We start from the raw sequence: 14,731 nt of genomic DNA, 5'->3' as shown, positions 1-14,731 counted from the left end.
AAGTTGTCTTCTTCCTGAACTTCGTTGTTTTTCCCCGTGTATGGAAAGAGAAGATAGCAATGTAACTGCAGAACTGGCAGATCTAGCTGAGACTGCTTCAGGTTCTTAACTCAGGTCTGTACTGACTGAGCTATTCCTGGGTGTGTTTTGTCTGATGAATATTATTTTCATGTGAAATGTTAGAGTAATGTTTGGCACTCATTAAAAAACTAGTGCATGCTACCTGCTATTATGAATATCATTACATCATCAGTACGTTTTATTCAACAAAAATCTTTTAGAATATTTAATACTTTTTCCATAGTATTAATGCATATATTAGCCTGTCCTTTAATATTGTACCCTGTCATTGAAAGAGGATGTTCTATGATAAGTTTAACTAGCTTTTGCTAAACACTTGATCATGATATTTTTGTTATTGTTTCATTATTTTTTAGTTGGTGTCATATTTCTTTTGGGTAGACATAGCTTAGAGGGTCAAAGACCACACACAGACTTCTGGTATTTTATTGGGCTTCTCCCCCCCCCCAATAATGGTTGGTGTGCTTCTTGTATTGAGAGGGGGAGGTGAGTTATGGTGCCAAAGACGGGTATGAATCATCTCTTGTTGCGCTAATAATTACATTCTAGGGATACAAATGCCACTGTGTTAAAAAGTATAGGGGTATTTATTAATTAGGCTAAATATATACACCGTTTTCCCCCTTGAGGTTATTGTGTTTTGTATCGGTCACAGATTCCAAGCCTCATACAAAACTTAGATTAAAAGAAAAATGAAAGGGATTTCCTCTTAGGTGGGCCATAAACTTATGAAGTGCCAGAGAAGATGTCTGTACTTACTAGAGTGCTTTCTCCCAAAAGAAGACACCGTCCATTAAGTCCAGGTTGCAGATCTCTTGTAGACTTCTGCTGACTCAGTGAGGATGACTGGTTCTCTAGACACCTGAGTCCCTTAGAGCAGTTTTCATCATAGTAAATGTTTGCAAGGATTGGGTTCCAATTCAGGAAGGCCAGTGTGGTTTGCAAGTGTGAAGTTTATCTTCTGTGTTTGCCTTTGTGGGGAGTGTGTATATATTGTTTCAACTTGATACTGTCCAAGAAAATGGGGACCCACAGATGTGTCTTCCTGAAGATGTCACAAACCTTCTGACACCATATTCAGATACTCTCAAGTTTAGGTAATCTGTTGCTTTCGAATTATATGAATCAAGGTTTTGGTTTTGGAATGTAAGAAGTTACTTTTTTGTTTGTTTTTTCCAGCTGTTGCCAATATGGTTGAAGATGGTGGAAGCTCTGGGCCCGCTGCCTCCAAGTGCCCTGTTACCTCTGATCAGAAACTAGCGTTAAACCTAAAAGAAGATGATGCAATAGAAGAAGCTGATGTACGTGTTGACTTACCAGAAGAAAACCCTCAAGTTTCTGTCAGTCCTCCTGATACTCAAGAAATTCATGTAAAAATATTAATTTTTTAATGCTTTATAGTTTTCATTTATTTGGGCTTTAAAAAGATAATCACTTAAACTTAGTGTATTCATTTGACAATAGCATAAAGATCTGCTCAAAAAATAAATATATAAATACTTTCTGGAATATAAAATAGCATAATTTCTAAGAGATTGATTTTTATGAAAAAACAAATGATTATTTTAAGACACAATTTAGCAATTTTTTTTCTTATTTGCTTTAAATGGAAGTTTTTTAGCTATTAGTGAACATAGTGATTATTGACATTTAGAGTCCATGTGTGGTAAATGAATATAGTCAAACAGGATCTCCTGCATATCTGTGGGAGAAAGACACTAAGTTTCTTTACTGCTTGATAGGACTTCCTGCTTTCATAAAATCTTACCAAATCCCTTTCATTATCAAGGGAACTTTCAGTAAATGAATTTAAAATTAAAGGCCAACTCTTCTAATCATTCTAACTGCTTATAAAAATCTAATTGTGTAGAATTTGGGGGCATTATTTATAAATCCATCCACATTTATCTTTATAAGTTTTCTCTCCCTGAAATAAATGACACTAAATTTCCTATTTCTTCAGCTCAGAGGCTAACAAATGTGGGTGTAGTGTAACGGAACTCCTCACTTCTAGGTTGTGTCCAGCCTATCAGCTCTCTATGGGGAAGTGGGAAAATGTCTTTGTCTAGGTGGGTGATAATGTCTTCCTTCTTGGTCAGGAGATCTCTCTGTTACTTTCTACCTCCTCCTTTTTCTCCCCTTCCCTTACCAAAAGGTAAATGCAAGGACCATTCCTTCTTCCACCAAACCCTTGCAGGAGAGTTACTGAACTTGACAGCCTTAGGAATTTCATGGTTTGTGCAACCCCAGCAAAGGGAAGAAGATTGAGTCTAGCCCAAGGGAGCTTATGTAGGTGAATTGTTCTTCAACCTTATGGGGATCATGCTGTTTAGAAAAGTGTGGATAGTTAGGTAATTTGGGAATTATTGTATGGGGTTATTTCCTTTTCTCTGATTAAGTTTTTTTTGTTTTTTGTTTTGGATTAAGAGTCTAAGTCTTTAATTTTCTTAGAATTGTTAGCATAGTGATTTTCAAAATTTTATTAGTACTATCTTTTTAACTAAAGAAATGTGAAATTTCTAGTTTAATTCCAACCGTAATCTCAATATTTTTTCTGTGTAGTTATTTTGACTGAGTTTTCATTTCTTAAGTGAATATTTCATGAAGTAAACCCATTAGCATATGCCATAAGTATAGTTTGTATTGTAAAATGGACACACAAAGAATGAGGTCATCATTAAAATCCTGTATGCTTTAAGTTAAAATGTATTTTATAGTTCATTAACTAGTTTCTTACCTTTAATTTATTTTAGCAAATTGAACATGGAAAACCTGAAGCTCAAAATTCAGAAGAAGAAGTCAAGAGCATTTCATTTAATGAGTTGTATCCCTCAGGAACACTTAAACTCCAGTATAATTTTGATACTATTGAGCAGCAGTTTTGTGACATGCCTGACGATAAAGACTCTGCTGAATGTGATATCGCTGAAGTGGATGGGGAACTTTTTGTGGCCCAGAGCAACTTTACCTTGATATTGGAAGGTGAAGAAGGAGATGTTGAGGCAAGTGACTCTTCAGCAATGAATCCATTATCAAAAGCAGCTAACGTAGCAACCAAGGAAAAACTTTTGTCCCGAGCTGAACCTGATAATCAAGAACATGTTACAGATTTGCCATCTGCTATAACAGGTGACCAAGAATCCCACAAGGTAGAGACTTTACCATATGTGCCTGAACCAATTAAAGTGGCAATTGCAGAAAATTTGTTGGATGTAATTAAAGACACGAGAAGTAAAGAAGCAACTTCAGCAGCAGTGGAACAGGTTGTTCATGAAGAGGTAGTATTAATAAGCCCAAAGGTTACACGTTCCTCCACGTTAACAAAATCTTCACTGAAGACTATACAGAAAACAGGTGCCGAGACTAAAAATACCAGCCAGGGTGATGATAGGCTTTCTAGTAGAACTCGCACAAGAAGGCAGTGTGCCCAAAACTTGGATGTCACATCAGAACAACAGGAGTCCTCAGCAATTGCTACTCCTAAGAAAGCTGGGAAAGTGAAAGAACTTCCTGGGTCTTCTGACAGTGCCTATTCCAGTATAAACGTAGCATATGAGACCCAGCTAACCTCTCAGAATTCTCTCACTCCTAGGAGAGGAAGGAAGAAAAGGGAAGTTAGCCAAAGCACATTAGCAAGCCTTGATGCTGTAGAGCAGGAGCCACAGGATCTGCCGGAGCCAGCCCCTGAAATAACACCTTCTAGAACAGAAGTCAAACTCTCATCTGCTAGAAAAGGGACCCCGAGAAGACTTAAGAAATCTATAGAAAATGGACACAGTGCCGAAATTGTAAAAGATATAAACATTAGTGATGCAGCAATCCATAGTGGTACTATCAAAAAGATGAGGAATGCTAACTTAGGAGATTCTCAAAATGTGGGATATAAACAAGAGGAGGAACCCAGTGACCAACAGCTGCTTCTAAAACGAAGAAGGGTCAGACAAGGAGAAGTCAGTGTGTCGAGTGTGGTAGAAGAGCCTACACTTGATTCATCCCAATTGCCGATTCAAACAAAATTTGATATCCCAGCCACACCTAGGAAACGTGGTAGACCAAGGAAGGTAGTGCCATTAGAAGATGGCAGCTCCAAGGGTGTTGAGGGACAGACAAGCCCCCAGAAGACAGAAGTTCCAAGTGTCCGAAGATCTACACGGAACACCCCAGCGAGAAATGTGAGTACTTTAGAAAAATCCATTTTGGTGCCAAATGAGGAAGTTGCTATAGTGATGACCTCAAATAAAAGGCCTAGAAAGAAGTCTGCAAATGAAAGCCAAAAAGATCCGTTACCAGCAATTTCAGACTTCGAGACTGAAACAACCGACAAAGAGCCAGCTGACCAAGAAGAAAGATTGCTTGCGGCTGCGACTTTGACTAAATCTTCCTGGAGCACAAGGACTAGGTCTAGAAAAAACATGTTGTTGATGGACTTTTCCGAACCCAAAGCTAAAACGTCATTTTCTCCTCCTTTGGTGAAGGATCCAAAAAAAGTAAAAGGTATCTCATTTTACTCATTGTTACCTTATTTAGAATGCACAACCTAATATTTGGTAGTTTAAAAGCACTATTTGAGTTCATTATTCGATTTGAAGCATTGTGTTTTTCCTTAGAAAAAAATGTTTATAATTAAGAGACAACACCCCCACCCCCAAAAAATAAACCCTCAGATAAAATTGATCTAAACGTTTGTTTCCTAGCTGATCTTCAGAGTCAAGATTATCCAGAGATATTCTGTCTGGCTTCCTGTATCCAAGAGTCCATTTTACCTAGGCTTTATTTTGTTCTGTTTCTCTTCATTCTGCCCTTATATCTAAGTGACTTAATTTTGTTTCCCCTCAAATACAACTCTTTTTGAGCTGGATAATGGTGGCACATAGTTTAATCCCAGCTGATCTCCATGAGTTCAAGGCCAGCCTGGTGGTCTACAGATCAAGTTCCAGGGCAGCCAGGGCTACACAGAGAAACCCTGTCTAGAAAAACTTGAGAGAGGGGCTGGAGAGATGGCTCAGAGGTTAAGAGCATTGCTTGCTCTTCCAAAGGTCCTGAGTTCAATTCCCAGCAACCACATGGTGGCTCACAACCATCTGTAATGGGGTCTGGTGCCCTCTTCTGGCCTGCAAACATACACACAGACAGAATATTGTATACATACATACATAAATAAATAAATAAATAAATATTTAAAAAAAAAGAAAGAAAAACTTGAGGGAGGGAGGAGAGAGAAGAAAACCAAGGAAAGGTCTTTTGTAGCCCATTCTAGCCTTGAACTCACTGTGTAACCGAGAATTACTTTGAATTCCTGATCCTCCTTCTTTTGCTTCCCAAGTGCTAGGATTACAGGTATGTGCCACCTATGTGGCCTAGAATCATCGTTATTTTTTCTTTTATTTTCTTTTCTTTTATTTTTTTTGTTGTTGTTGAAGTACCATAGCTTTTGGCTTATATCCCAGTGATAGCCACAGATCCAAATTGCTTTGTGGGCAATTATCAACATTTTATGGCCGGATCGACAGAAATAAGTCTGTACTCACTGTTACCATGTCTCATGCATAATTTCTCATTGTCTTTAATGAGCATGTCACATGGTTGATGAAACTAGCATTTTCTCAAGGATGATAACTCTCCTTGTACATCAAGTAAGAAGTAGGTATAGAGGGTATCTGTGGTAGTCAAACCTCTGTGGGAGAAGTGCTGTACAAATGTCCAGAGGATGACTAGAAAGAGGCTCAGACTAGTGTAGGTGTCATTCGAATAATACTTCGTAAAGTTCGTTTTAGTAATTACAGTTAGGCATGCAATATATGATTGTCTCCTGACGTGAATTTCAGAAAAGCAATTGATAGCTTTATTCATTTAAGAACTGTAATGTATAAGGCAACGCCTGTGTAGTTGCCACCAGGCTACGTGGAAAATAAGCTACCATGGACTAATGGAGAGCCAGCTCCTAGACTGCATCCAAGGTATTGAAAGAAATCCATATCTGAGGGGGTTAGGAAAAAGGAACAAACACACACTTTCCCGATGGTTTCAGTCTTTCATGTTGGAGTCTGTTCTGCCTCAAGTTTCTGCCAGCTCTCTTTGTTCTTTTAGCTGATAGAGACCCACACAATCTTTCAGACATTACATCGAAGGTCACATACCATTTCCTGAGTAAATGGTAAGAAACAGTCATTCCAACAACTCACAGAGCAGTAAATCCAGATAACCTGTCAGATAGCAAGAAGAGAGCACTTTCTTCTAGTTAACTCTCTAATTAGTGGGTGCAACCCTCAGCTACAAAAGAAATCTTTGTTATCTGTAGAGGTAGCCTTATAAAACTAAACTACTAAGGAGACTAAAAGAAATAAGAATTGTGTGCTATATCCTATACTTCTGAGTGTATAAACATCTTAAACATTTTGTGTTTAGTGGTCATAGAGGCCGGACTTTTCTCGAACTGTGAGACAGTTTACAAAGAAATTGTGTTGTCAGAGCAAAGCTGAGAGGCCTTCACAACCCAAGCTGCAGGGCAGGGGGTGGGGCACAAGCACAGATAAGCCTACTAGACGTTCACCAAGGCACAGTGACATTAAAAGCATTTTAAATCTTAAAGTATTTTTGTCCTGCATGTAACCCTTGACCATAAAAAAGAAGACTTGTAACTCTTTCTCAGGGCTATGAAGTTAGTTTATATTTTGTAGCCCTGTTCAGTTAGAGAATCTTTTCTCATGGAATCTGATCAAAGGTCAATAAGACCTAGGCAAGAGTTTGTACAGAGAAGTAATCACTGTCCTCTGGCCTTGCAGTTAAGTTACTTCTCACTATTTACCTTGGCTCAACAAATCAGACAGCTGGCTACATGTCCTTGTAAATGAGATTGTTTTTTTCTGCAAATAGTTTATCTTAAAACCAATTAGCAAGGCACCTGGTCTGATCTAAAGCTACTTTGAAGTTTTTTATCAGTTGATAAGTATATAGCTATCTTGGCAGCTGGGGAAAATACAGCTGTTTTCTTAAGCTTTGTTCCAAGATAGTTCTTTTTTTTTTTCCATTTTTTTATTGAGAAAAGGAGGAAAAAAAAAACAAGTTTCCACCTCCTCCCAGCCTCCCATTTCCCTCCCCCTCCTCCCACCCTTCTCCGCCTCTCCCCACTCCTCTCCCCCTCCCTCTCCAGTCCAAAGAGCAGTCAGGGTTCCCTTCCCTGTGGTAAGTCCTAGGTCCTCCCCTCTCTGTCCATTTCTAGGAAGGTGAACATCCAAACTGGCTAGGCTCCCACAGAGCCAGCACATTACGTAGGTTCAAAACCCCGTGCCATTGTCCTTGGCTTCTCATCAGCCCTCATTGTTCGCCATGCTCAGAGAGTCCAGTTTTATCCCATGCTTTTTCAGTCACAGTCCAGCTGGCCTTGGTGAGCTCCCAATAGATCAGCTCCACTGTCTCAGTGGGTGGGTGTACCCCTCGTGGTCCCTCCAAGATAGTTCTTAATGGAAACTTATAACCTCTGACTTGGGTAGCATCTTTTTGTATTTATTTCATTCATTAAAATTCTGTATAGGCTGTATGGGCTAACATTATTAATTAATATCAATTAGACAATACAGCTAAGGAGGAGCCACCTTCTTGACAATCTACAGATAAAGATGCCCAGTAGATCAGGATAGTATTCATGAGATATACATTAGAATACAGACTGGGGATTTCCCCATAGCTACTAGGAAAAGCATGCAATTTAGCACATGTAAAATTATGAACAGAAGCAAAAGATATTCCTGAGTGTGTATTTCTTGCAGGCTTTGCAAAGAATGAATTTCCTCCATCAGAAGTTATTTCTAGTGAGTTGACACCTTGAATATTAATTGTGATCTGCTGTAATAAATGATAATGGCTCTCAGCATTAAGCCATTTAAAAATCTTCCATTGTCAGGCGATAGTAGAACACACCTTTAATACCAGGACTTGGGAGGCAGAAGCAGGTGAATCTCTGTGAGTTTGAGGCCAGCCTGGTCTACAGAGTGAGTTCCAGGATAGCCAGGGCTACACAGAGAAACCTTGTCTTTAAAAGGCTCAAAGCAACAAAGCTAAAAAAAGAAAGTTTGAAAATGGAAAACAGTGAAATTGGTAAAATGCTGTTAATATTTGTATTTTCTCTAGAGTTTAAAGTATAGGAAATAACATTTTTGTTATGCTAACTTAGAATAATATAACATCTTAGTTATTCTTTGTCATCTTAACATAATTTTCTATATAGCTGTTTTTCTGTTAAAAATAGTACACATCTACTATAGAAAATTAGATAATAAAACATATCTTCTAGTACATGAATGATCTTAGCAGTCATAAATGTTCTTTGCTTAAAGAGTAAGCAGAATAAGCAAGGCATGTAACACCTATAGTCCCAGTGCCAAGACCCTGTATCAAAACACACACTGCAGTTTCATGAGCACGTGCATTTCCCTTATTTCATCATCTTTCACAAGTACCCATGGAAGAGTTAGCATTTGAGCAGATTCTCCAGCCTTGTGCAGAGATGGACATTAGATGCTTTTCCAGTGAACCTGGAAAAGACTGGCTAGTCAGCAGCCTTTGGGATCCTGCTATTTTTGCCTCCCAGCACTGGGAGTATAGGCACTTAGCACTTTGTCCAGCGTTTTAAATGACCGCTGGGGCTCTAAACTCAGGTCCTCGTGCTTGCACAAGTTTACCCGTGAGCCACCTCCCCAGTCCTCGGTTCCAGATAATCATAGTCTTCAAAACCCTAAGTATTTATGGCACTGTGGTTTTGGGGTCTGCTTGGATTTTGTCGCATGTGGCATTTAATCTCACTAATATTCCACAGGTGCTTAAACATCTTCCTATGGGATATTTTCATGTTTTGAGGTTTTCTGTGTTAAAAATGGGTACCTTTTATTAGGTAGGTGGAGGTACTGTACATAAAGCATTTGAAAATCAGGGTCTCATTTTGTTTGAAGTTGGCCATAATGGAATCATTTGACCACAAAAAGTAGTTAATGTTGCCAATCAGAGCTACATTTTTTCTGCCTTTTCCCAGAGAGCTGTTTCCCAGCACAATACTGGATTTGCATTTTGGTCTTATAATTTTAGTTTGTTAATCCTAACTAGTCCTGGTTGTCAAAGTGTTTGCCAGATGTTTGAAGAGGTAGATGAAGCATTGTCTCACAATATAGTAAAGTTTTGTCCATGCCCTAAAAGAGGCATGTGGGAGAAACAGTGAATAGGCCAAACATTTTCATACATGATACTGAATTCTTAAATTTCTCTTCTGAGTCCCAAGAAATGAATGGGGAAACTTAGGTGGACTGTGAAGTGCTCTGAGAAAGCCAAAGTTGTTGTTCCGGGTGGTCTACCTAGAAAGAGCGTTATGAAATCGGGCAGATTTGTATTTTTAGCAATAGGAAGAGTATCTCACCATTAGTGGCCTGAAGTGAAATTTTTGCCTCTTATAAGCTGGAAGTGAGGATGTCAGATGCTGCCAGTGTTTTTCTTTTTTGTTAAGAGCCATGGCTTTTGTGGGCTGGGGAGATAGCTCAGTCAGTAAAACACTTGACTCTCAAATTTGAAGACATGAGTCTGGATCCCCACGATCCATGGCAAAAAGCTGGCATGGTGCACACACCCAACAGTGGTGAGATGCAGGGGCAGAGGCAGGATGCTCCTGTACCTGGGTTAGTTGTGGTAAAGTTCCAGTGAGAGACCTATGTCAACCAAAAGGTGGAAGACACCTGAGGACCAGCACCCAAGACTGTCCTCTGACATCCATAGATGCACAACTACTTCCGCACAAGAATACATAGAGTCATGGTTGGGGTTTGTTTTTTTGGTTTGGTGAGTAGTGGTAGCATTTGCTTTGTTTGAGGTAAGATCGGGCCAGCTGGGCCCCAGACTTGTCATTTTCTTGCCTCTACCTCCACTGAAACTTTTGGACCTTCTTGTCCAGCAAGAGTCACAATAGCAGGATTTGACATCTGATGTTGGTCAACCAGTCGGTGTGCCTGCCTATCATACAGACTTCTTGTTTATAAAGCTCTTGCTATATGCATCAGATTGTTCTGATCTTCTCATCACAACGCTGAAATCATTGTCATCTGTATCTATTTTTTATTAGCTAAGGCACTGCTAGTGAGTCCAAACTCTGGCATGTAATGTCTGAGTGGCACACAGCACCGCTGCTTCCACAGTCACAGTGTCATGCTAGGGAGACGCTATTTCAAAGCTTCAAAGTAGAGTCAGCATGTACATACTTTTAATTGTATGTTGAGTCAGTTTCTCTTTAAGATGTCATTAACATGTATTAGTTATACATATGTATTTTATTATCATTTTCGTATATGTATATAATGTATTTTCATTATATTCAGCCCACCTCCCTTACCTTTTTCTCCCCTCTCTCTTAGCTGGTTCCTCTGTTTATTTTACTTTTTTATTTTTATTTTGTGTGATTCAATTAGAAAGTGGTTTGCAGGAACATGACCACCATATTACCAAAGGCCACACCACTGGGTAAAAACTATCTCCACCTCCCCCATCAACTTAAAACCTCAGGGAGGGGTAGGGCCCAATGAGCCCCTCCCCCAAATCAATTCTTAAACTAGTCTCCATCTGTGTTACAGCCTCCTGTCTCTCGCTTAACTTTTTTTGGTTTTTCGAGACAGGGTTTCTCTGTATTGGTTTGGAGCCTGGAACTAGCTCTTGAAGACCAGGCTGGCCTCGAACTCGCAGAGATCTGCCTGGCTCTCCCAAGTGCTGGGATTAAAGGCGTGCGCCACCACCGCCCAGCTAGCCTTTTGCTTTTCTGATGTGAACTTTTTTTGTTGCCCCTGCTTGACTAGACCAAGTAGCTCAAAATAAGGAAGCTAGAGATTTTAAAGTGAGTCTTTTCTTGCAAATAAAATTTGCTGTCTAATACAAACCTCATCTAGAAACTAAGACTCACACTTTCTCATGGGATTCATGCTTTCCTGAGAGTAGCCGAGGAGCGCTGAGGGTCAAACTAATAGGAATAGTTTATACTGCCTGGAGTCCTATCTTTATGTGGGGGCAATTATTTAGTTTGGAGCCTAAAATATTTATGAACATTTGATTGACATAATGATAATGGGATTTTTTTTTACATCATTTTTCTCTGCCGACATGGGTAATAAATTTATATGTTGTACTATCTTGGTTGGGGATTTTTTTTCTTTCTAGTGTGTATCATTTGCTTCAAGATTTTTGATGTAGTGTATATAATTGCCTTATGTTATCATTGTTTTTAAACCATGTATAGTTATAGGTAAATGTTTTGTTTCCCATTTGTCTTTAGCTGCTGCCCAGCTGAAAGAACTGGTATCAGATTTATCTTCTCAGTTTGTTGTCTCCCCTCCTGCTTTGAGAACCAGGAGGAAAAGTGTGTCCAGCACATCCAAGCTTCTAGATGAACTGGTAAGAAATGCTTGAATATATATATATTTAAACATCCTCTGTGCATATTTATTATTTTTCTTTTTTGTTTTGTTTATTTGAGATTGACACTATACCTCAGGATTGTCTTAAAGTCGTGATCTTGCCTCTGGTTCCTGAGTGTTGAGATTGCAAAAATTTTAAGTGAATTTCTCCAAAGTAAAATTTGTTGAAAAATAAATTTATTTAAGGATAATGTGTGCCAGAAAGACGGCTCGGCAGTTACGCACACTTAGCTATTCTTGCAAGGGACTCGGGTTCAGTTTTCAGCTCACAGCCTCCAGCTCCATCCATTTCTAGAAGAGGAGATCCAGTGCTCTCTTCTGGCCTCCTGGGACACCAGACATGGATGTGGTACACATGTAGGCAAAATACTCAAGACACATAAAATTAAAAAAAAAAATTATTATTTAAGAAAGGTTATTTGCGGCTGGTGGTGGTGGTACATGCCTTTAGTCCCAGCACTTGGGAGACAGAGGCAGGAGGATCTCTGTGAGTGTAAGGACAGCCTGGGCTACACAGAAAAACCTGTCTCAAAAACAAAGAAGAAAGGTAATTTGCATTTATATTAAAAGTACGAAACTCCTGTTTACTACCTTCGGGACAGATAGATCTATGGTGTGTTGTTCCAGACACCCATTAGAATGACAGTTTTAAAATTAAAGTGATTGCCTGGGACGATGACATGCACCCATAATCCCATGGCTCAAGGCAGACCTAGGCAGCTCTCTTGAGTTCAACTCCAGCCTGCTCTACATACTAAGTCTTAGGCCAACCAGGGATGTATAGTGAGACCACCCCAAAGTTATCTGGTTGTTTTTGTAAGATATTGATATGTCATTCAAAGAGTATCCTTAAAGAGAAAGTTTCAGAATTGAGTACACAGCCTTAAGATAGACATTTTTCATAGATTAAATGTCAGTTGTTTTTACTTATAAGCATGAATTAGATTATATTCCATGAGCCAGTTACTATGCAACAAAAATAATTGATTAAAATGCAGTTTAATTGACAAAATGAGTAATTAGTTTGTATAAAGTCTCTTGGCTCAAGTACCTCTACATGTATAGGGAGATGGAGGCAGAAAAGGCAACAGCAGGCAGGGATTCAGAAGCATGGCTGGGTGGTGGCTACAGAGCAAGACATGTACAGGTGTCAGGTAATTTCTGTACAAAGTATTCTGGGAAGGAAGAAACCCATCTCCGGCGACCCTGCACCTGCAAGATGGTGAGAGCCTGGACTTCGAGCTGAAGCTGTATTAGCTCAGGGAGGTGGACAGTGAGAGCATTCCAAGTGAGGTTGTGACAAGTCTTGGGGAGCGAGAGGGCTTTCTAGGACCTAGGGATTTTAGAGATGGTTGACTCCTCTAGCAGGATACTTTTTTTGGTTTGTTTGGTTTGGTTTTTTGTTTTGTTTTGTTTTGTTTTTTTCTTTCTCAATAACGGTTTCTCTGTAGCCCTGGCTGGCCAGGAACTTGCTCTGTATAGCGGACTGGCCTCAGACTCAGATTTGCCTACCCCCGCCTCCCAAGTGCTGTGGTTAAAGGTGTGGGCCAAACAGGATACTTTTAGAATCAGACTTTACATGCCTTTAGTCCCAGCACTCGGGGGAGGAAGGTGGATCTCTGGGTTTGAGGCCAGCCTGGTCTACAGAGTGAGTTCCAGGTCAGCCAGAGAAAGAGAAACTGACAGAGAAACCCTGTCTTGAAATTAAAAACAGAAAAATTTAATTGCTTAGACAATTTATATTTTCTAATTTTTAATCCATAGGAGAGTGATCCTAAACCGTTAGAAATCATAGAACAAAAAGCAAAAAGAAGCAGGACCATGAAGACGAGAGCAAGCAGGTAAGCAGCTGTGCTCTGTGGTCTCTCCACTCATTGTCTAGGGGCTTCTCAGACATGCCTGGCACCAGTAGAGAGAGCCCAGTGCTGAGGGGTGGCCTAAAGATAGTTTGTTGTCCACTGGGTGTGATTGGGAGAGAAGATTGTTACCTTTTTTATTAGTAAGGAATTATAACTTTAGAGTCTACGGTTGTTTTCCTGCTAGCAATATACTGCATCTGTGGTCAAATTAGATATTTTTGTTTGACAGTATTCTGTTCCTGTTGTATTTAGGTGTGGGCAAATTTAATAAGCATACAAATTAATAAATATGATGCAGTTGACTAATGACCCTGCTCACATGTAAAATTGTCTGTGTTTATTGACACACACGCACCAGTTGCTACTGTTTTTGAGTACTGTCCCATCCCACCCATCCCTTTTGTGGCACAGTGCTGCACACCTAAAGCTGAGCCCTGAATTTCCTTTTGATTTTCTCTAGACTGGGTCTTTAGAACATGTAGCCTTGGCTAGGCTGGAGCTTGCTAGGTAAAGCAGGCCAACCTCAGACTCAACAGCTGTCCTCCTACCTCTCTTACTGAGCACTGGGATTTCTTAAGTTCTCTGACCTGCTGGCTCTCCTCCCGTGAACTAACCATAGGACATAGCACAGTAGTATCTTACACGGACATGTATGAATATGTCAGCACATACCGGGAAGGGTTGTGGGGTTGACACCTTAACCTTGCCTGCCCTTAGCCCTCACCTCTCTGCAGAGTGCTGCGCTGTGCCTGCTCCTACTTGAGGGTATCTCTCTTTCAGAAACACGGAGAAAGAAAGTTCTTGGTCACCTCCCCCTGTGGAAATTAAGCTGATATCTCCCTTGGCCAGCCCAGTTGATGAAAGAAAGATCAGCAAACGAAGAAAAACTACAGAAGTAGCAGGAAAAACTATTGGAAGGGGCAAAAAGAAGCTGTCTTCCTTTCCAAAGCAAATTTTACGCAGGAAAATGCTGTAATTTTTAGCCCAAGATTTTAACGTGCACCTGTTTGTGGCGTCATCAGTATTTGTGTGGGTTATTAAAGGTCATCTAATTTGAAAGGAAATAATTTATATAAATTGTACAATTTTGTAAACAAGTAAATAAGTAAAGTAGCTCCATATGGAGTATGGTTCTTCTAGTCCAGGCATTTTATAAAACTTCTTACGTTTATATGATATGTAAATATGGCTTATTATTGGGATGTTAAATAAACTGCTGTAAAGTATACACTGTGTGTCTGTTAGATTTTTGAGAGGGAATTTCTGTCTTAGTCGTGATTTTATATGCTACTAGATATTTGTCCATTTTCTTTCTCTGTTGATATAGAACCAGTCTTAAATGAGGGTGATTGA

General features: G+C 39.6%; 1 protein-coding gene across 3 annotated transcripts in view; it reads left to right on the top strand.

The window, feature by feature from the left end:
- Nucleotides 1-14,357, top strand: part of Ahctf1 (AT-hook containing transcription factor 1) — a 56,639-nt gene extending 42,282 nt beyond the window's left edge. For 2 of the 3 annotated variants that reach the window (XM_041635275.1, XM_041635274.1), the window contains exons 32-36: nucleotides 1,261-1,451; nucleotides 2,835-4,575; nucleotides 11,378-11,496; nucleotides 13,284-13,360; nucleotides 14,159-14,357. In XM_041635275.1, coding sequence (XP_041491209.1) covers nucleotides 1,261-1,451; nucleotides 2,835-4,575; nucleotides 11,378-11,496; nucleotides 13,284-13,360; nucleotides 14,159-14,354 — 2,324 coding nt within the window. In that variant the 3' untranslated portion in view covers nucleotides 14,355-14,357. The remainder of the gene's footprint in view (nucleotides 1-1,260; nucleotides 1,452-2,834; nucleotides 4,576-11,377; nucleotides 11,497-13,283; nucleotides 13,361-14,158) is intronic. The other variant, XM_041635273.1, reaches the window with a different exon arrangement.
- Nucleotides 14,358-14,731: the final 374 nt, after the last annotated feature.

This window comes from Microtus oregoni, unplaced genomic scaffold, assembly GCF_018167655.1.
Source record: "Microtus oregoni isolate MIOR12 unplaced genomic scaffold, Mior012 000047F_ref0000412, whole genome shotgun sequence".
NCBI classification, from domain to species: domain Eukaryota; kingdom Metazoa; phylum Chordata; class Mammalia; order Rodentia; family Cricetidae; genus Microtus; species Microtus oregoni.
The sequence above is the reverse complement of the archived record's forward strand: the minus strand, read 5'-3'. Positions and strand labels throughout refer to the sequence as shown.